Genomic DNA, 23,137 nt, shown 5'->3' on the forward strand with positions numbered 1-23,137 from the left:
TATTTCCCCTTTTCATACAAATACTCATAGTGTAAAATGTAACTATAGTACATAAAAATTTTTTTGCCTAAATTTAGTATTTCACACTAAATTAGTATTTTCTTACTGAAATCCTAACAAAGACCATGTGACCATCATCTTTCATGTATCGTACTCATGAGGTTTAAATAATAATGTTTGCAATGCAGTAAGCTCCCATTAATGACTGAATTTAAACTATGAAATAAAATTTACAAGTAACTTTTTATTAAGTTAACTCTGGAGGGTAAGCTTTGGTGTAAAGTATCTCCTGAGTATTTCTAAAGCACTGCAAATACAACATCAGTTAGTTAAAATCACAGGTCTTCCATCAGACAAGCCTAAAGCATCCTGAGTGTTGACAGGAAGAGAAGCTGAGCCGCAGTTCCCACTGGTGAAATTATATATATATATATAAATATATCTCACAGGTATTGGCCGCAACGTAACCAGTTTGAACCCCAGAAAATATCAGCAAATCTTTGAGAGCCTCTTAATTGCTGTAATTGGGTAGGATCAATGAGAGGTACAAGCGACATGATTGGTCATAATCTCAGCTTACAAGCTTTTGCCTGACGGTCTTCCATATTAAAGTCGAAAGACTTAAGAGTCCACATTTTCCTTTAGTTATCCAAACAGGTCAGACCTCTCCTCCCTCATTTACCATGTAGGAATACGTTTGAACATTTTTTCCCCTTTTCATACAAAGAACCACAGTGCTCCACGGCCACAGCTGTTACTGGATAGTTTCTGGTGGAGTGGTGTGGAGGCAGAAGGTCTCAGTGGGAACGCAAGCGGCCTTCTCTTGAGACAGCCCCGTGCAGCCACTCCCTTTGTTCAGCTGTCTAGGCTCCTGACCTTGCTGCCTCTCATGCCTGAGGTCTGGGCATAACAGGAGCATCTGATCACGGCCTGCCAGCTGGTATCTGAGCAACTGCTGTCGGGCTTCCTGCCAGTTCCCAGGCTCCTGCAGGGTCAGCTGCTGAGCAAGAGCCCCTGGAACACAGGTGATTCTGGGAATCTTAGGGGCAGGTGTAGCTGTTCTTTCCTCTGAGAGAGCACGGCGGCTAACTTTCCTTTTGGATACTCCATCCATTGAGGGTTGGGGAAATTGGCTCTGCATTCCCTGCATGACCTTCATTCTCATATCTATAAAAAGAACACAAGGGAAGAATAGACTTTGTTTTCAGTCAATTGATTACTATATTCTATATTCGAGTTCTATATTTGGCCATCATGACAGCATACTCAAAGAATAAAATATTGAATGATATCTATTCACCAAATTTCCAAATAAATTTAGAAATATTGTCCTTATAAAGTACTATTTTTCTTCTCAATTTGTAGTTAATATTAACCATGTAATGAAAATGTGATTAAATCATTCCAAGATGAAGAAAAAACACTCACATGATATTATTAACAAATATTTTTTTTAAAGATTTATTTTTTAATCTGTTTTTTATAGCCCTGGCTATCCTGGAACTCACTCTGTAGACCGGGCTGGCCTTGAACTCAGAAATCCACCTGCCTCTGTCTCCCAAGTGCTGGAATTATACACGTGTGCCACCACTGCCCGGCTAACAAATAATTTTAATTGTAAATATGGGTTAAATTTGAAATCCATATCACAGCCAAGACAAAGCATCATGTGTTTATTCAGAAAGCCGAATTAAAAAAAAAAAAGAAACACTAGTAATTTTTCCTAAAATTTGCTTTAAGAGTCTTAATTAGCACACATCGCAATTACAAAAGTCAACATATGTTCCATACTAGTTCCACATGTATTTTACTCTGAAAACAACTTTTTGATGTATGGAGTGTTATTATCACTGCTTTAGATGTAAAGGAGTTAAGACATAAGTTAAGTAACTTTCTAAGACCACAAACAAAGCAGGGACAGACCTTCTGGAAGAATTCAAGTATTTAGCTCTACAGAGTCAGTGGAGCCAAGACCACACCAATACTGTGGAAAGATTAGAACAAGCACAGAGACTTAAGAAGCCAGTGTAATAGTGAAAGAAGTCACGGCGTGCACTCACTATCCTCTTCCAGAAGCTGGCTGTATGATAGTCATCCCTCCACTCTACACTATTCCCTAGTGCATGCGATGATGTCAAGCATGTGAAAGGATGCCTTTCTTGTCCCTTACTGTTTAGAAAAATGAGAGATCTGTCCAAACTCTTGGGAAGTAGACAGTAATACCATCCTCTACATTTACCATGCCCATTTATCTTGTATTTCCCCTCTAATCCTTTACTCTTTGGCACACATTGAAGATGATGATTTATTAACTGGTACATTAAACAGTTCCAATTCACTGAGGGCTACCTTCTTTACTGTGTTGTAAGACAGTCAGCACATCTTTGTTTTATCAGAAGGAATAGGGCACAAAGTACCAGTTTCAACTTCAGTTCATTCTAAAAGTGGATTGAAAAAGGATGGGAAGACATATGAAGGCAATTGCAAGTATGAGTATATGAGTGGCATTTTGTATTCATGGTGGAAGAATGAGAAGAAATCATATTGCTCATATCATTTCCACAGTGCATGGATTAATATCTGAGAAGCACATGTTCTTCATATCTCCACCATCCCTTTCCAGACCCTTGTTGCCTGCTATTTATCTGCCTTGATCACCTTACTGGAAAGATCTTGCTGAGAGCTATAGGAACCTCCTGCTTATACTAATTCTCCTATGGGGTCTGCCACTCCTTCCACAAATTATTCTTGAAAGCTCAGCTGGGTGGATTTAGGTGGATTTATATCTCAATGCACACTGACTAGGGTGTCTCCCTTGGCCTGTGCAGCTGCGTCTATTGGTCACCTTCACTTGTATGATGGCCCTTTCTTCCTCACAGGGTTTTGAATGCCTTCAAGGGAGGAACAATCTCCTGTTGTCAGCTTTGCACAATCACCATGCCCCCCTCAGGTAGCCTGTACTGGACTTGGTATCACCTCCATAATTACTGTTCTCACCAGGAGGAAAAGAAGGTTTTTCAGCAGCAGCAAATAACCAGGCACAAGAATAATAAATGGCCATATAGAAGCAGACTTTAAAAGAAAAACGGGTTTTAGATTTTAATCCTCAGACAAAACCAATACAACTACAGACTGGAGGAATCAAATACTACAAGTCGCTTTTTCTGAACTCATTGAAGATGTTCTCAGCCCGGTATTCAGAGACCTTCCTCGGTAATCTCTCTGTCCTTTTGTTTTTCAAGTCTGCATCTATTCATAAAAGACTAATGTAAGCCTAGCTTCCTTTTGCAGACCCCTAAACATTTTTTTTTAAAAAAAAAATCTCCCATGAATTATTTACATGGCAGCTCCAATCAGCAACACACCTGACAGAGATCCCAACTGAAATGAAAGTTCCCAGTGTAAAGGTGCCCAGGGAGGCTGGCCACCTCCCACTGTGAACTTATAGACAGAACTAAGTCAGCACACATTATGTGTCACTGCCAACATCAGAAAGAATCAGCTCCTTTGATCTTAGACCTCCACAGGAAGCTTAGATCTCAGACAAATTAGATAAAAAAATGAATTTATAGCAGATATGTATCCTAAGGCATTCAGCTGAATATTTGGGTTTTAGGGAAGGAAGGATGGTGAGTATCAAAACATATGAATTAATATGCCTTCTTCCCGCATCATTCTTGTTGATGGGTCTCCACTAAAATGGAGACATGGCTTCAAATGTTCCAACCATGCTTATTAATATTCGTTATCAGGTGCGATAAAGCTTCAAGGAGAACATTATAAAACATGGGCAAGACATATCCATGCTCTTCCTAAATAAGAACTCACTGTGTTGATGACCTTATGAGTGCATGCACAGTTACTAGTTTTGTTTTGTTTTTTCTTTTTTCTGTTTTTCTTTCTTTTTCTTTTTCAAGACAGGGTTTCTCTGTGTTGCCCTGGCTGTCCTGGAACTCACTTATGCACAGTTACTTGTAACTTCTCCAGTTCCTTAGTCTCTTTTGATTTTGAGAATGTTCTCAAACAGCAAGCATATGGTATCTCTCTCTCTCTCTCTCTCTCTCTCTCTCTCTCTATATATATATATATATATATATATATATATATATATATATTTCACACATACATACACACAGATGCACACGCACACACGCACACACACACACACACACACACACAGTTTACTCTGAGTATCTTTCACTAGTTTTTTCTTTCCTTTTTTCCCTTTCTTTCTTCCTTTCTTTTCCTTCCTCCCTTCCTCCCTCCCTCCCTCCCTCCCTCCCTCCCTCCCTTCCTTCCTTCCTTCCTTTCTTTCCTTTCCTTGCCTTTCTTTCCTTTCTCTTTCTTTAACAACCCAAGAATTAATGAGTGTCCTTTGGCTCCCAACTGTCATCTGAAATGTTCACATTTTTTCTTAACCTGGTTCTATGTATGGTGCTCAGTGTTGAACCACATAAGTCCCCAATACAGTTACTTTCTATGAGACTCATGAACTCTGAAGTGGAGGTCAGTTAGGAGATGGAATATACTCCATTGCTGGTCATAAGGACTAGGAATCCTGCCTATGTGTTAGAGAATGTATACAGTTAGCAAACACTGTTGCTTGTGTTCTAATTAGATTCTCTATGCTTTTTTGTGGAAGTTATTGCTTATCTTAATAAGCAATACATTGTTCTTCAGAAAGCAGAGAAATTTAGAGAAATAAAACAGAGAAGGAGATTTATTTATTCTCTTGTATACTGCCCCTAGTACCTTGCACTCCATTGGCTTAGAGATACTCTATCTCTGGTTGTGTTTGGTCAATTTATTCAGCTAAGTTATGTTTGTGAAATTCACTTTCTTGATTTTTTTTTTTAAATACAGATCTAAGTAAATATTCTAAGTAGCCAAATTGACTAGTTCTATATGAAGATTGTTTTCCTTATGAATGTTTTTATGTTAACATACAGAGTAATATGCATTGCTATGTCATTTTCATACATGTGTTACTACACTTTTCTTTCTTCTATTCCTCTTTACCATTAGCATTTTCTACATTACTGTTTTGGTTTTACTTTTACCATAGGTTATTTTTCTAAACCTAAATTACCTAAAATGTAATAGATAGAGTTATTTTCATTATTATAGCCATATATAATATGGCTATAATATATATATCATATACATACACACACATATATAATATATATGTATATATTATATATGTGTATGTGTATATATATATATACATATATATACATATATACACACACACACATTTTCACAGCCATTGCATTAATTTACTTAATTTATTTTAGAAGATTGGCTCCATCTCACTGGTTAATACTTTATGATGAAATTTAGAATCATCTTATATCATTTGGCAATGTATAAAGTGATTGAAATTATTTAATATAAGTTAATAGGTCTTTATAATTATGAAATATATATCATAAACATATGATCATCTCCTACCATATTCAGTGGTTCTTTAAACTGCATGGCAACATATGGTTTTTAATTGGTTCACTATGTCTTTCAGTAATATTCTTTAAAGCTGACTACATATTTAAGCCACTTTCATGATACTACCTAACTGCATTTTATGCACTTAATGTATTAATTCACTTTGTGTTGCTATACTGAAGTTCCTAAGCCAGGATAACTTTACAAGGAAAGGGGCCAGCTTTAAATGCCAATATCATCTACAAATGGTTTCCAATGTTGTCTTTTCAATTTTGATTTATATCTGCCATAGTACCAAAGGTGTGTTGCAAGATGATATGACTAAATTATTTGTTTTGTACATATTTAAGTAGGAAATCTAAAATTCTATTGTTAATAAAGTACTGTGTAGCAACAGAACTTTCAGTGCTTATTTTGAAGTTATTTTTAGAAGATAAGTGCTAGATTTTTTTCATGGTTTTAAATTAGGAAATATTTATCCCCCCTTTTAATGAGATCTAGAGATGCTATTAACTAGTAGTTTCCAAATATACTTGCCCTATCTTAGGACTTTGGAGAAACATCTCTCCCATCTTTCCCTGTGGTTTTTAATATAATAATCACTATCATAAAAGAGGTTAGGCTTAGAGAAGACATAAATTGATATTAAATGATAAAGTACACGTGAGTAAGCCTTGAATTAAGTTGACAAGAGGGGAGTATTATAAACTCTTAGATAAAGGAATCTGAAAAATGGTTCATCTTGAGAAATGTGAGAAGCTAAATATGTGGACACATTTGAGAACATTTGAAGGGGGAATGCTATGTTGTACAAGGGAATACTGTCACCGAGGGTCAAGAGACTAGAGAGGATGGGAAGAAAGGAGCCTTCGGACAGTAAATATGGCCATACTGAAGATATTGTGAAATGAAACAAAAAGATAAGTACATCAAGAATAAAAAAAAAAAAGGGAAAGCTGAATTTATAAAATTCAACATACAAGAAAGAGGGAAGTATGAGAAAAACTGAACTAGGAAAGAAACAGAACTTGGAGGTTTCTAGCATGAAGGTGTTATGACCAGTTTAAGGGAACAAGAAAAAAGAAAAAGAAAATACAATATGGTTCTGAGTTCTGATAGCAATGCAAGATTCCTTCTCTGGCACTGCTATGAACCAGAGTTTCTGCAAAGTGGGCAACCAAGTCCCTAACAAATGAGATTGGAAACAGTATAAAATGATTCAGAAGGACCTAGAAGGGCTAGATATGTCGTTCAAAATAATGTTCTTTTCCCTTTTAGTACCCAGTTATATATCTACTGTCATTAATCGGATACTTGTCAATTGTGGTTTCTTTATTCTTCATTGGCCAACACCATTCTCTAATTTTCCCTAAAATCTAGTTTCCAGATGTTATCATTTGTTGTAAGCTTCTCTCTGCCCACAGTCTCTAGGCTCTAGCCTCTAGGCTAGTCCCAGTTGGTGGTCTTCCCTTCTCTGGTTCACCTGCCTCAGATGCCTGTACCTTCTCAACCATCCATCCCTTGAGGTCAACAGTCCCGAATCCCACAATAATTTCAGAGGCAAGTGATAATGATAAAAGCTGCCCATCTAGATTAGATAAGTTGTCCTAATTTTTCTATCCTTTTATGATATTCATAGCTACCTGTGACATGCAGAATCTGGATTGCCTCCCACTTCCTCCATCTTCCTTCCTTCTTCCCCTCCTGTCCCTCATCTCTGTCTCTAAAACTCTTAGCTCTGCCTCTCTTTTCCCTGTCCAATCACAGGCTTATTGTTGTATTAACATTTCTATTAATTGGGGGAAAACTATGCTACAAACAGGTAAGCAGATAACATCTCCTTGAAATTACATAACAGGATACAATTATACAGCAAATTAATATTCAATATTATATAGAAAGGAGCACTAAATTTCACTAGTCATTCATTCTCCTAGGTTCTCACCCAAGTGTAGCAATGAAGGGAGGAGCTTCAGGTGGTGTTTCCTAATTCTAGATATTCTTGCTGTTTGGAACCAAATAATTTCTGTTGTGGGTTTGACACCAGGCATCGGGTAATATTCCAGTATCCTTGGTCTCCACACTGCCTTACCAAGTCCTAGTCAGAAACTATTTTCTCCACGCACTGCAAATATCCTTCAAAGAAAATGTAACTAACTGTCTCCAGAATTCTGGCAGTGGGGGAATGACCGAGTGATTCTGCTTTTTAGTTTTACAACTGAGATTCTTCTCTGCAAGATAAGTTGTCATATAGAGGGGAGAGAATTGTTGTGACAGAGAGATACTATCCTTGAGAAAAAAACTATCACATGCACAAAGAGTTCGAGAAGGCCTACAGAGTCAGCTAATCTGGGCCCTTGGGAGAGGGGTCACAGAGGTCACAGAGACTGAACCACTAACTAAAGTGTACAGATGGCTAGACCTACCCCTGCCTCCTGCATATATACAGCAGACATGCAGCCCAGTCTTCATGTGGGTTCCCTCACAACTGCAGTAGGGCCATCTCTGACTCTGTTTTTGTGAACCTTTGGATCCCTTTTCCATAGCTGGGCTCCCTTGTCTGGCTGCCTCTTCCCTCAGTGGGAGAGGATGCACTTAGTCCTGCTATGACGTTATGTGCCAGAGTGTGTGGGTACCAATAGGAGGGGCCTCCCGTTCTCTAAGGAGAATGGGAGGGAGGAGTGGAGGGAACGGGGTATAAGGGCGAGACTGTCGGGAGAGAAGGAAGGGGAAGGAGAGAAGAAGGAAATCAGGCTATAAAGTGAATAAACAAATTAATGGAGGGTTAAAAAGGAATCCTCAAGACCATAGCTACTACTGTGCAAACACATTTGCAGTGTTTCTTAATCCAATAAGAGAAACATTCCCTTTTTATTTAAATATGGAAGTGAAAGGCTCTCTAGCAGGCCTAAGCCCGCAACAGGTCTTGCCCCTTTTCCTTTCTCTTATTTTGCCCTTGCTAAACTATTAGACTACATTCAGGAAAAAAAAAAAAAGCTAGCCCCCATGCTCTAGTCCCTTATTTGACCTCTGGCTCATTCCTGAAACAAAACCACCAAGATCCAGTAGTCAAAATTCATTATTTGACTACATTGGCTAACCTGTCCAATCAGGGCTTACCAACTCAGACTTCCCCTTTTGTCCTTAAAAACCCACATCTGCAAAAACAAACAAGCAAACAAAAAACAAACAAACACACACACACAGAAAAAGCTACTGCTGCCTGTATGCCTTTGCTTAATTCAGAGGTAGCCCACCGTTGCTCCACCCTACCCCATCCCCTTGCTTCTGTTTTCCCCACCAAGGTAATAAATCTGTCTTTGTGCTGGGAATTTGGTGTCTGGGTGTGTCTTGTATGGAATGGGGAGGAGGGCAACTCCTTACAGAAAGACTAGGGAAAGCTGTATGAAAAATAAATGCTTAGTATCTAGTGCCTCAATTGAAACAGTATGCTAGCAAACTAATGAGGAGTTAGTCTATCCCAAATTGAGTGAATGTCACACAGTCATAAGAAAATCCAACAATACCTAGCATATGGTTAATTCATTCTATGCTATGATCTGCCCCGTGACCTTTGCTGATACTAATTTTCTTAATTGATACACAATTTGTACAACAACCCTAACTGTGAGCAGTATTATTATGTCAGTTTTACCAATTTGGAAACTGATAGAGGCATAGGGAAGTTAGTTGTGAAGCTGGAGGATAGAAACTCTGTCAAAGGAGGCATTCAGAAGTAAACCCAGTCTGTCTGACTCTGTGGTTCCATGGCCTTGATTGTCACATCCTCCTGCTCCCCAATCTGACAAGGAGGATTTGTTAAATCTGAGGCATAGAAGAGAAGCATTATATAGGAACTGGAAAGATGGCGTCAGTGTGTCGAAATCCTTGGCAGTGATGCGCTCTAAGGGGCCTTTCTCTACACTTGCCTCCTTTCTTACTCTCTTGCATACATGACATAATGAGTTTAGTATCTAAATTTAGGAGTAAGACTCAGACCATCTTTCTAAATCATCTCCGTCTCTGAGGGAGTCCATAGGGAAGGAAGACACTGGAAAGCCGGAGAGCCAACTCTGTTAGTAGGAGATGCCAACAATTTGAAAACACAGACAGAAACGGAAAACTAAAATGTCATGTAAATAGTGGAACAAAACCAAACTTATTTAAAGCATTTTAATCACTAGGCACTTTTGGAAATGATGTTTTTAAGATCCAGACAAAGCTTGGAAGATAAGGAAACCAATCTAGCATGATCCTCTGGGAGGGCTCGGGTAGCACATCTATTTTTAACATGGATATCCTAATAAAATGGCCTCTTTGATGTTCCCATCTCTCCAGTCTAAACTGGTCCCCAGAAGCCCTATTTCTTGTCTCATTCCTGATAATTTATTAATAAACTACCCCATAAAACCTAGTCATTGTAGAACATTTAATAACATTAATTTAAGCAAGGAGACTGTGAGCCATGTAGATAACCATATTAGGTTAGGATCAAGCCTGACTCCCTCCAACCAGTGGCTGAAGAATGTAGCTGAAGATGAGCTGCTGGGGTCAGAAGGCAATATCAAATACACCCTGAATCTGCAAGCAATAGAGGACAAGAAGCTTTCCTCTTTAAGAGGTGGAAAAGTGCCCAAGATTCAAATGGCTTGATGTGGAATCTCCAAAGAATTCTTGGGGCCCTTTTCTCACTTCATTTTTTTATATTAGTATATCTCCACTTCACTCCTACCCCTATAATTATTATTATCCTCATTACTATTATCATCATCCTCATTTTCATTATTATTTAGTATAGATTGAGGGACTGTGCTATATGGTCAGGTAATGTTGAAAAAAATAAAAATTGTATTTCTTCTATGGGAAATGGCATAGTCAAACAAGTAAGCACACACATGGTCTCACACACACAAATGCACTCACTTGCATGCACACAACGGAAAGGCTCATTCAGCTATAATTTCCGACTGCCTGATTTCAGTTAAACCTGAACTCAGAATAACTAAAACCATTACTCCTTTTCTACTAGAAAATATGCTACTTGACTAGAATTGTTATTCTATTTAGAACATATATCCATGCTTGGCAAGCCTATGTGCTCTGGTCACTGCATTCCTATTGTGTACCCTTAAGTAGGCGAAAAGCCAGACACTCCTTTGAGGCAGAGTCTTAGCTTTCTTGCTTTGCATCAATTCTAATGGTAATGTAACTGAGAATGAAGCATGAGCACATACCACAGCACAGCAAATGATACATGCTGCTAACAGTCCCAGGAAACAACAAGGCAGGGTTGAGCAATACTGACTCAGATCTTGAGGGTTCTACACTAAAATCTAATTTGCACAGCGGGCATTTGGCAACTGCACCCTCTGCTTTTCCAAACTCAATAATGTTGCCAAATTGGCAGCTTCGCAACAGCTAAGGGAAAGATTATATGCCTATCCTCTATCCTCTGGCTTTTCCCCTTGCCTCTGTTAAACAAACTCAAATGTGAAACCAATAATCTGTTTTAAAGAAAAGATATATAAATGTCAGTTCAAATAACTGGCTACTAGCTGGGTGAATCAGATAGTTTTGTATCTTCCTGCTCAGGGCTTTTATTTAATTTAGAAAAAATAATGAAAAAGAAAACGACAAACAAACAAACAAAAACAAAGAAGGGGCTGGAACTAAATTACTATTTAACCTGACATCAGGGGAAAGGGAGCCACCCACAAAGGTCTTCTCTGCTTAAGCCTTACCTTCTCCCATCAAAGTGTCTTCTTTTGCCGTCTTTACTTGTAGTCTTCTGGGTTTGGAGGAGATATGGGTGTTCTTATGTTCCTTAGCCTGGGATTCAGATATGTCTTCTGGTTTTATTTCTGTATTCATGAAAAAACAAATACCTTTTATCCTCTTGTTTTGTCAGATTAAAAGACATTTTTTTTAATGACAAGGAAGACCTAAATGTGAAGACATTTCTGTCATTCATATCTCCTTCAATCATAATTATGATAGTTAACAGAATGTGTATAGTATGTCTAGAGATTAAGAAATGGTATAAAAAATACTCACACACCAATCACTAACTTCTTAATATAAATTTGTATTGTCTGATATATTAGCAGCCACATGTTGATTTGGAATGCTTGAGATATACCTAGTTTTAGTTGAAATGTATGGTAAATAGAAAATACACACCAGATTTGTGGAAAAGCAAGATATCCACTTATTTTATATTCACTACACAACAAAATAATATGTTGGATATTTAGGACAGAGACCAATTAGAAAATCATTACACTTATTGTTTTATAGTATTGCTTATGTTATATTTCAATTGGACAAGACCTATTAGTACAACAAAAGCTATTAAAGCTTTTAATTTGAAGTAAACAATAAAAATTCAAAGAAAACTTCCAAGAAATTTGTAAGGAGCATGAGAATATCATCACATACAGCTAAGGACAGTTATGGACACAACCCAACACAAAGTCATATATCCACTTAAGACATTATGAGCTAACTTTTTTGTTATAAAAGAATAGATTTTATGACCCTCAAACTGAACATTGCAAATGTCAATGTTGTCTTTTACTATCATAGAGTTGGGTAAACTGTAAGGATCTAGCCTCTCTAACAGTGTAATCTTGTGCAGCAGCACTTCAATCATGGGCCTCTAAGGAGTGTCCTAACCAATGTCCAAACAAATAAACAATGGGTGAAAATTCTGATATATCATTGAAAAATCAAAGAAATGAATCTACAGATATTGACAACTTGAAAGAACAGAAAGGGACCAAGATGGACAACTTGCATACTGATAATGGTAAGAAGCATCTATTTCTGAACTGAAATCACATCTAAAAGAGCTGAGATTTACAAGATTTAGTGTGTAGCCTGTCAATTGCTAGTGGGATTGGATATTAAATTAAGAGTAAGACGTATATAACTTAATCCAGATGATCATATGAAATAAAATTTTGATAATCTACTTGGGAGCCAGAAAATACCATCCACAAATATATACACACAATACAAACACAGACATATATATATAGACACACTTACATATATAAACACATAAAAGAAGACATATGCATATTCAAACATACATACACACACACAAACACACACATACATCACAAAAATAGAGGTGCAAACCGACCCACATACATACATAAAACCTTATACACTCATGTATATACAAACATACTCACATATACATGTGTACACAGAGACTGTAAATACATATAAATAGAATATAGCCAGAACTTCATATTTAAACATGTAAACAATATAGAAACTGAAGTTCAACACATTATAGAGAATACAGTTCAGAATCCATTCAAGAACTATATACTTGTTATTTTTTTTAAAAAAAGAAAAAGATAAATGTTTTACTAGTAGCTTATTCAGTCCTGGTCACCATGATAGGGAGAAAGACAAGATCTCCAGGCTGAAAGCTGTTCAGATGCAATGTTCATCAGTTAGGGCTGTCTTTTTCTCAAATAGCCCTTGAGAGTCCAAACACAGAGACCATCCTAGTGCTTAGGCAAGGCTCCTTCCGTTGTATGTAGTTCCTGTATTTGAATCTTATTCATTCACTCATTGTGGCACTTTTAGGTAGTTATTGCTTAAGGCTGTAGTTTCATGCCGGCTCCTCTTATCGCCAGTAGTTCTTTAGTACACTTAAAGTCCATGGTGTGAAGTCTGAGTATAAGAAGATTTTTTAAATGACATATCTGCAGTTTTTTTCTCATTTCATTTCCAAAACCAAAGGAGAAGGATATGAAGTCCCACTAGAGACTCCCCTTCAGGGTGCATGATACTGCCTAAAGACATGACATTTTGCCTCTGGGGACAGTATCAAGGAGGTTCATGATCATTTGAGATTTTTCACTGATAAGGAAAACTACCCTCGCTTGCTGTGTCTCATGATTAAATACCCAAAATACATTCTCAAGGATATTACCAAGTATAATCTTGAACATCCGATCACCCTTTTTCCACCTCAGGTGTGTGAGAATAGGATTATAGATGGGACCCACCATATCAAAGAGTGGGCTGTGGAGACACACTGCATGAATTTCCAACAGTGGGTGACAGTACTCAAGTTACTTACCCTTATTGTACCTCAACATACAATACTCACACTGTAGAATAATTATCATACATCTCCATCATTAAGTTGTTTAAAGAATTAATAAATTTATTTATCTAATGCACTTAGAATCCTATCAATACTGAGTATGCAATCAATGTGATAATTTATTATTTTTGTTAATATTAAAGATTAGGTAATTCCTGCCTTTATTGTATTTATTGAAATGGTGGGTTCCATGGAGTCGTATAAATTGCAAACAGCCATAATATTTCTCTTTGAAGACATGAAAATCATGAATATATATTATATACATCATTACTTCAGACATTTTCTTTTCTTTTTTTAAGTATAGAATAGTTTATTTAGGGCATGGGGAGGGGAGTTAAGAGGGTAGCAGAGGCAGAGAAAGGCAGACAGAAGGAGAAAGTAGAGAAGTAGAGGCTGGCCATGACCACACAGAAAGAGGGGGGAAGGGAATGGGGGGAGAGGGGGAGCAAGGAGGTAAGAGGCAAGGTGGAAAAGGAGGAGTAAGAGCTACTTCAGACATATTCATCAACATACTTCCCCAAGCCACCTACTTCTCGTTTTGCTTTTCTTAAACCAGCAGCAAACAAGACAGCTCAGAGATACCCAGGATGCTACGGAGCACAGGGACAAGGCCAGGATGATAGTTGATCTCTCCTTGCTGGCCACAGGGAAGACAGCAAAGGTCTTGGATCGAGCTGTAAAATTAGTACCTGTTTGGGAGGGAAATCCAAGTTCCAATAATATATTGAGATATCAATATCTAGGCTAGAGCAGGCATGGGAAATGTATTTCTTTGAAGTTACTAAGCAAACAAATCACCAATAAATTCAATTGTCATGTTCTGGAAGAAGTGTAGGATAACAATAAGAAGTTAAAACTTTTTGTTTTAGCTTTGTCCATCATGAGAAATCCTTCTAAATCCTTCATTTGTTGCTTAGACTAACTTTCCCCATCACTGCAAAATTATAACTTCATTTTCTCTCATTGTCTCAATGTGTGGAACTACTCACCCAGAGGCATAGTTATTAGATAATAACTTCTACTCCAAAGCTCACAGAGTATAGATAGTACTTTAAAAGATTTAGTATGTGTGTGTGTGTACATGTATGTTGTGTGCACATGTATGTGTACATGTGTGTATGAGCACTTATGTGGGGGTGTTAGCAGAAGCCAAGAACAGGGCACCAGATCCCCTGTTCCAGGAATTACTGTGAGTTGCCAGACACCCATCCTGGGAACACAACTAAACGAACAGCAAGTAGTCTTAAGGGCTGAGCCATCTATCCACCCTGAATAGGATAGATCTATATATAACCAAACAAATGAAAATATTTAAAACATCGAGGTTTGTTGGACATACTTACAGTGTTCATCACACCAGGGTCACATGGTCTGCCAATATGGTGCTAACAGATTTCCCAATGTTAAGTGAACTGCTATCAAGAAAACTGTGGAGTAGCTGCAGACACTGCTGCTTGGGCTCGGGGTGGTGGGGGAGGACTGGGGTTTGGGCAAGATGAGAACTTCTTACTGAGATAGAGTATCTATGAGAATCATCTGAAACCACATTTTTTTTGGTGAATTAAAAATTTGCTTCTTCTCTCATTATTGTGTATGAAAAAAGGAGCAAAAGAATTTGCTTCAAAAAAGTTGAACTAGATACAAGCGTTTATGGTAGTTCTATTCCTAACAATCCAAACTCAGAATACAACAACCAAATATCCTTCAAAAGAAGAATAAGTAAATAAAATAGTTGATCTAGAGAATCAACAGCCTGCCTACTCAAGCACAAAGAAAAAAATCATGAAAAGGTGGGTAAGGGAAGGGTGGTCAGTAACCTCTAATAACTAAAATTAAAATCAAATCCAAGGTGCTAAGAGAAGCTGATGACCACAGGGTAGACTGTAGATTTCACTTATAGGACATTATAGAAAGGACCAAACAATGGAGATAGAAAACACATTTGTGTTTGCCAGTCGGTAAGAGGACGAGATTTTTGCACTAGTAGAATGGAACTTTCTGGAGTAATGATAATTATCTGCATTTGATTGATTTATGCTTACAAGAATCTATACATGTTTTTTTTTAAATTACAAAACCCAGAAATGGCCTATGTAGCTACAAGAAAATTTGAAAAATAATGTATAAAAAAAGTGACCATAGTCTCTGAAGAATATGTTAATTATGGAGACAGTTATTAAGAGGATATCTATCAGTATTTATCATTTGATATACCTTATATTTATACTTCACCATATTCAATTACTTTAAATATTAAAAATAAAAATCAGAATGACTATTTGTTTGTGATCATGACTCATAGATGGCCTTTTTTTCAAGTAGCTAATTCAAAACAAATCTCTCATAAGAAGCAGAGTTGGTTTATATTTTTTCTCTACTCAAAGACACATCATGTATTGTCATGCTATAGTTTCCTTGGATAAACCTGACTGTTTGTTTGGAAGCCACAATTAGATATCTTCTTGACTCTGCAGAACTCACCTCAGGTCTCCCAGAGCTGCTCTAAATAGCATCTGATACTATGGCTCTAATTTACAGGCATGTAGGTTAGGTCTGAGCTGAGTTCAGCTAGATTATCATCAAATACCTGCTTGTTACATGAGCATCTGCATAAGATCAATTATTCCAGAGAGAGAGGAATGGATTTTACCAGGTACTCAAAGAGTCATACAAAATTCTTCATTTTTTTAATCCATTGCCCCCATTTTTTTGACATAAAAACTAGATATTTTCTTTATGTACATATCATATGATTTCTCCTTTCCCAGTTTCCCCTCTAAAAAACAAAACAAAACAAAATAAAAAAAACCTCAAAAACAAAAAACAACAAGAACAAACTCCTGTTCCCTCTCCCTCCCCCTGCTTGCCAATCCACCCTCTCCCACTAATTGGCCCTGGCATTCCCCTACACTGACATTGCCCCCATTTTTATTAATAACAATGATGTTAATACTCCCATTCTTATTTAAGATATTAGGAGCTAGTAAATGAATCAATACATACATATTACAAATATTTATAAAAATCAAAATTCAATACATTCTAGAAAAAAATAACACAAATAAAAAATGACCAGGGAAAGTACTCTGAAGAAGAAATGGTCTGGGGGAGAGTTCAAAGCCCAGCGCAGTCATAAACAAGGACAGTAGAAGGCAATGTTTGGTGTGAACTATTAGAAAACAGGGAACTTTTGATAGGCATTAAATGTTAGGGAAAACATTCTAGATCTGACTCTAGTGGATTGTAATAAAGACCCTTGCCTCATAGACCTAGTTCTGACAGCTATTTAGTAAGAGTATTTAAGTGAGTTCATGGCAAGCCTGGTCTACAGAGTGAGTTCCAGGACACCCAGGGCTACACAGCGAAACCCTGTCTCAAAAAAACAAAAAAACAAACAAAAAAAAATAGTTTAGGGAAAACATTCCAGGACATTTCAAATCTGCAAGTTTTCAGAAGGAAGAAAACCAAACAGCAATCTACCAATGAAATGCCAAGACCGTATGTGGTTCCGGAAGCTTTTTGTCAGCAATTTTTCTTACATTTGTTTTTATAGTCTATTCCTTAGGATACCATTGATGAGAGTATTAGTTAACCACTGAGAAAACTAAAAACTAAAGGCCAAAAGTATTGAAAATGTCAGGCAATCTGGGCCAAACTACTCAGGACCCCGTGAGTCTGTGTAGGAGGAATTTAGCCAAGCAGATCCAACCACAAAGTTGTTACATGTGCTTCTGATATTTTCTCCCCAAGCCAACCTAGAATCTGCCAGGCCTTGGCTAGAGACTGCTGACACTGGATCAGATGATGAAACAAGCCAATGAGAAAAAGACAGGGCCACATCTGGCTACTTGAGAGACAGTGAGATACTGGGAGGGATGTGTAAAAGTTTGCCCAGCTCCTTAATAAACAAGCCTGCTTTTGCCAGTTGCCTAACTCCTAGAATCTATGCCATTGATTCCGCCCCTTCTTACCCCACCTTCCAAGGGTCTTGGTCAGGGGCGCAAGCCGCAAGTCTGACCCTTTTAAAACATACATTCAAAAAGTTGAGCTTAAGGCAAAAACTGCAGCTGGGGAATGAACATGTCTCTCCATGAATTGGTGTCCAGTCCATCTTTAGACAGATTCATAGGTATGAAAAGAATATCTGACTCACAAACTACTTGACAACAATTTTATATTTCAGAAGACAGATCTTTTGTTAAGAAAAATGTTTTAAAACTTGGACTTAAGGCATACTCATTGACGTTCTTCCTCACACTATGCTGAAGGATTTTCAAGCAAGATTTATCAAATTCTCTACAGTAGATTTCATCTAAGAAATCGAGATGTTACTATACCATACAAAGTTTGTCTCTCAAGCTCCTGGACTTCAGCAATCTTCCTGTATCAGTCTCCGCAGTTTTTGTGTCTACCAAAGACAGACTAATATTTACAATTTTAGCATCCTGATTTGTTAATTTGGAGACTAACAATTTACAAATTATTTTTGTCAAGAAGTGATATAAGTGATAATCTGTGGACATGTGACTCAAATACCGTGGCTTTCTTTTACTATATTCCTTGACAAGTGATTTTCAGAATACCTCTATGTGACACTTTAGCTTAAAGATTTTCTAGAATACCATTGCTGTTGTCCTGACTCCCTCAGAAACAATTTAAACTACTTTTAGATGAGTATTTATTATATATTTTTATCTGAGACACATTAGATGGATCAGAAAACAGACATCTTCAAATGGCTTATGAAGGAAAACTGAATTGTTTCACAGTTTACCCATGCCTCTTACCAATGCTTTCAGGTACCGGAATGCTAACAGGTCTTGTTTCAATTTTTCCATGTAAAAAGCATGAGGGAAATGGGATGCAAAGATTTGTGTTCAAATTTTTTAACAACTCAATTGTCTCATGGAGTTTTAATAAGTGTAAGTCACATATGTAAAAGAAAGAGAGAAAGGAAGGGAAGGAACAAGAGAAAGAAGAGGAGGGGTAATAAAAGAAATGGTAACAACTACAGGAAAATGTGTATTTAGAGTCTTGTTCATTAAATAGATTCTGGACCTAAATTCCCACAGGAGCGCTTTAATTTTATACTCTATAGTACAGCCAAGTCAACTTCTATTAACTATCATGGCTTCTCATTCATGAAAAGAGTTATTGAGTCACAAAGAAAAAGGGTTACTTTTTGAGAAAATACAGATATAAAAGAATATATTCTGTATATGCTGAAATTACCTGGAGGGGACGTAACAGTAAAAACCAAGTGCCAGTTTGACCCAGAGATCAAGACAGCCAATCTGGAGAAGGTTACATAGCCATCCCGTGTTTCTACCTGGGTACAGCCTGTAAACAAACAGAAAACCAATGGTAGGTGTTAGTTACCTCAACTAGAACAATGTCTTTTAAGTCTTTTCTAGAGATAAGGAATCAAATACCTCAAAAGAATTAATAAAGATCATTGAGTCTATCCATTTCAACATAAACAAACACTGGAACCAAATAACTCAAAACAAAATATAAAATAGCATTTATTGAAAGCATAATAAGCTAAACTTTGTTCTGGATAGATATCTTTGTGTTCAACCTATATAACAGTGCTATAAACTATGTTATATTCTAGAGTTAAATTATAAAATTTATGCTAAGATCGCAGCCTCAGATATACCTTATTATAAGCTTATATTCCTAACCACAACTATGCATTTGGCTACTGTTTTGATACCTGTCTATGGAGGGAGCTGGGTTTATAGATTAGTAGTGGAGTGCTCTTTTAGCATGTGAAACACCCTGGGTTCAAAGAGTAAGACCTTCAAAAGAATGTATATCAAGACATAAATCCTGTAATTGGTCTAAGAGGTCTCTATTTAGGGAAGCTGTATTAAGGTAATAGTACAGTTAAGCTAGTTCATAGGGATGCCAACCGTCTATCATCAAATCATTACTGGAAGAGCACAGGGCTTTAGTAAAATGGAGTGTTTGGGCCTTGGTTTCTCTGAACTAAAAGGAAATATTTAAAAGAAAAGACACAAAGCTTACATTTTCTAATGAATGACCCATTTATAAAAGTTAAAGGGGCAACTTAACTCAAGCTCCCATCCCTATATCAATAAAATGCCTTTGACTCCACTACACTTAAATTACTTTGTGAATTAACGGCTGTTACACTTCACTCTGAGCATGTATGTCACCATGGAGGACAGAGAGTTAAAAGAGTGATCTTAAAGTTTACTAATTTGTTTGTGATGTTTGAGGCAGAAAAGAATCATAAAGATTTAGGACTTTTAGTGTTACCATTTTTCAATTCAATTGCTCAGTCCTTCCTGTGAAAACAATGCCTTTCCCCATCAATTTTGCAGAGCTAACTAAAAGTTTCTTTACACAAGCCATATTTTCCTCCATCTCTATGGAGTCCCAAAATAAATAAAATGCCCAGAAAAAAAATGAAAATAAATAAGCCAAGACTCAAGTAAATGATAGGCGCCTAAGATAAATGTAGTTTATACTCTTTAAAACCTATATGCATCAAAATTATGGTCAATAAACTCTTGCAAACAATGAACTGCAGAGTACAGATGTTCAACATGAAATCGTTTGCTGCAGTTTTTCCTTTGACAAACGTCCTTATTGTTCCCATCTTTGGAAGAATGCAAAGCAGCATTTAATCGAAATGTGTCCGTCGAGCACTGTGAGTTTGCCTCATAGAACAGCCGCCAAACTGCCTAATGGAAAGCGCTTTAGCTCCAAATGGGTTTGTTTTTGCGTTAAATACCAGCTTGCCTTACAGATCTCCACAAAGATTCCCATATATATCTATGATATTTTCAGATTTGAAGCATATGTGCCCAAAAGCTGAAGCACTTGCTGCCAAGTACAGTACATTACTCCAGGGTCCATCATATCTCTGGAATGGCTATTATAAAGTATACAAATGTGGTTGACAGGCTCCCCAGTCAAGCTGCTATAGACAAGATACTGGCTGAGAGAATGTGGGATGGAGTAGGGAGGCAGGCTGAAACCAGCATTGAAATTGGGTTATATAGCCACCAAGGAATCATACCTGGGTATGCAGAGTATATGGTCTCTAAAATCCCCTGGTACCCCAAAACATCTTCAATAACAAACTAGCTACTTGGTATACATGCTAGCAAGCTGCTATATCAACAATGCTGGAAAATTATTTTTAAAATATATAGAGAATATTTTCTGCAATTATAACCTATAATTGAGTTTCAGGGGATCCAGGGAGACCCCCTGACATTTCCTTTTTCTATGAATCCACTTTGTGGTGATGACATCTTTTTCATTGAGTAGGGCCTAAGAATAGAAAACAAAGGCCATTAAATGCAGAATAAAAGGCTTAGACTATACAGAGAGAATATTTTTGTAGTTGCTATTTTCCCCGCCTCTGGTAATTACCTGGAGTAAGTTAATTAATCCATTCCAAATGGTTTAGCTTCCATTCTTTATGAAGTTAAAGAGAAATATTTCAATAATATGAAATAAAGGTATGTTGTATTATATGTCAGTGCATGCGTGTAAGAGAGAAGTATCATAAAACATAAAATATATGATTTGTATCCTACTTAATCACACATACACATGCACACACACACATGCACACAAATGTGAGTATTTTCATCTACTTTTCTATTACTGAAACTGTCAATAGTGGTAATATCGATCCAAGTAGGACAGTTGGATTAGGCATGGCTTAATACTTAGTTGACCAAATTAGAGTCTTCCCTTCTTCACTCACATTTTATGACCATGATATTATTTTAAGCTAGTTACTGGGGTCATCCTTAGGATATGTGAAGGAACATAAATGAAGGATGATTTGAAAGAATTTATAAAAGTGTGTGAAGCATGAAGTCTAAAGGGTGCCATCCTGGAGAAGGCACTGAGTATAAGCCAGGTGCTGAGAATAGGCAAGATAGAAAGTATGAATGGGATATGGCTGATAAGTTGCACAGTATGAGAAAGGTATGAAGCATTCATAAGGTACCAAAGAATGAACATAGCACAAAATAGGAAAAGCCTGAAATGAGAATGTCCTGGAGAAGATAGAGGTAGGTAAGTTCTGCTAGTCATGTGCTATGAGTTATCTTCTGTACATAACATTGAACATGAAAAATAAAACTGGATATCATTATTTCTCATTAGAATTCTACAAGATTATCAGAAAATGCATGCAGTTTCTTAGACCCATCAAAATACAACAGTAAAGGTGCTGATGGGAATACAAAGACTTCAAGCATTTTGAAAAAACAAACAAACAAACAAACAAAAACAAAAAACAGACACCCAGGATCAGAAGTGAGTAAGAACCAACATCTGTCCCAACACTGGGAGTAACTGGGACCAGCGGGACTAGGCACACAGGAACTCTGCCAGCCCAGTGACCTGGGTTCCTTCCGGTCTGTCTGGGATGGGGTCCAGAGCAGACCTTGGGCACATGCTCCACAGCCAGTCCCACAACATCCAGAGGAAGCTCCACTCCCAGGTACTCTGACACACCCAGGATCAGAGGTGAGCAGGAACCAACATCTGTCTGAACACTGGGAGTAACTGGGACCAGCGGGACCAGGCACACAGGAACTCTGTCAACCCAGTGACTTGGGTTCCTTCCAGTCTGTCTGGGCTGGGGTCCAGAGCAGACCTTGGGCGCAAGCTCCACAACCAGTCCCACAACACCCAGAGTAAGTACCCACTCCCAGGTACTCTGACACACACAGGATTGGAGGTGAGCAGGAACCAACATCTGTCCCAACACTGGGAGTAACTGGGACCAGCCGGACTAGGCACACAGGAACTCTGCCGGCCCAGTGACTTGGGTTCCTTCCTGTCTGTCTGGGTTAGTGTTCTTAGCAGACCTTAGGCACAACCTCTGCAGCCAGCCCCACAACACACAGAGAAAGCCATACTCCCAGGTGATCTAACAAGCCCAGGATCCCAGGATCCCAGAACCACAGGATCACAGAGACAGCTTGACTCTGAGGAGTTCTGACACAACCAGGATCACAGGAAGGACAGGCTCCAGTTCAATTTAGCAAAGGCAGGTAGCACTAGAGTTAACCAGATGGTGGGGAGCAAGCATAAGAAAATAAACAACACAAACCAAGGTTACTTGCCATCATCAGAACCCAATTCTCCCACCATAGCAAGTCCTGGACACACCATCACACCGGAAATGCAAGATTCAGATATAAAATCACTTATCATGATGATGATACAGGACCTTAAGAAAAATATAAATAGCACCCTCAAAGAAATACAGGAGAACACAGGTAAAGAGCTAGAATCTCTTAAAGATGAAACACAAAAATCCCTTAAAGAACTACAGGAAAACACAAATAGGTGAAGGAAATGAGCAAAGCCATCCAGAATCTCAAAATGGAAATAGACACAATAAAGAAATCAGAAAGAGAGACAACCCTGGAGATACAAAACCTAAGGAAGAAATCAGGAGCCATAGAAGCAAGCATCACCAACGGAATGCAAAAGATAGAAGAGAGAATCTCAGGGGCAGAAGACACCTTAGAAAACATTGACACAACAGTC

The 23,137-nt window shown here is 37.7% G+C and overlaps 1 protein-coding gene across 1 annotated transcript in view; it reads right to left on the minus strand.

The window, feature by feature from the left end:
- Positions 1 to 754: 754 nt before the first annotated feature.
- Pkhd1 (PKHD1 ciliary IPT domain containing fibrocystin/polyductin) overlaps positions 755 to 23,137 on the minus strand; it is a 480,627-nt gene continuing 458,244 nt past the window's right edge. Inside the window, exons 64-67 of the mRNA XM_031366970.1 lie at positions 18,812 to 18,919; positions 14,110 to 14,268; positions 11,187 to 11,306; positions 755 to 1,167 (exon numbers count right to left, since the gene is read on the minus strand). Coding sequence (XP_031222830.1) covers positions 755 to 1,167; positions 11,187 to 11,306; positions 14,110 to 14,268; positions 18,812 to 18,919 — 800 coding nt within the window. The remainder of the gene's footprint in view (positions 1,168 to 11,186; positions 11,307 to 14,109; positions 14,269 to 18,811; positions 18,920 to 23,137) is intronic.

This window comes from Mastomys coucha, unplaced genomic scaffold (assembly GCF_008632895.1).
Source record: "Mastomys coucha isolate ucsf_1 unplaced genomic scaffold, UCSF_Mcou_1 pScaffold14, whole genome shotgun sequence".
Classification (NCBI taxonomy): Eukaryota; Metazoa; Chordata; class Mammalia; order Rodentia; family Muridae; genus Mastomys; species Mastomys coucha.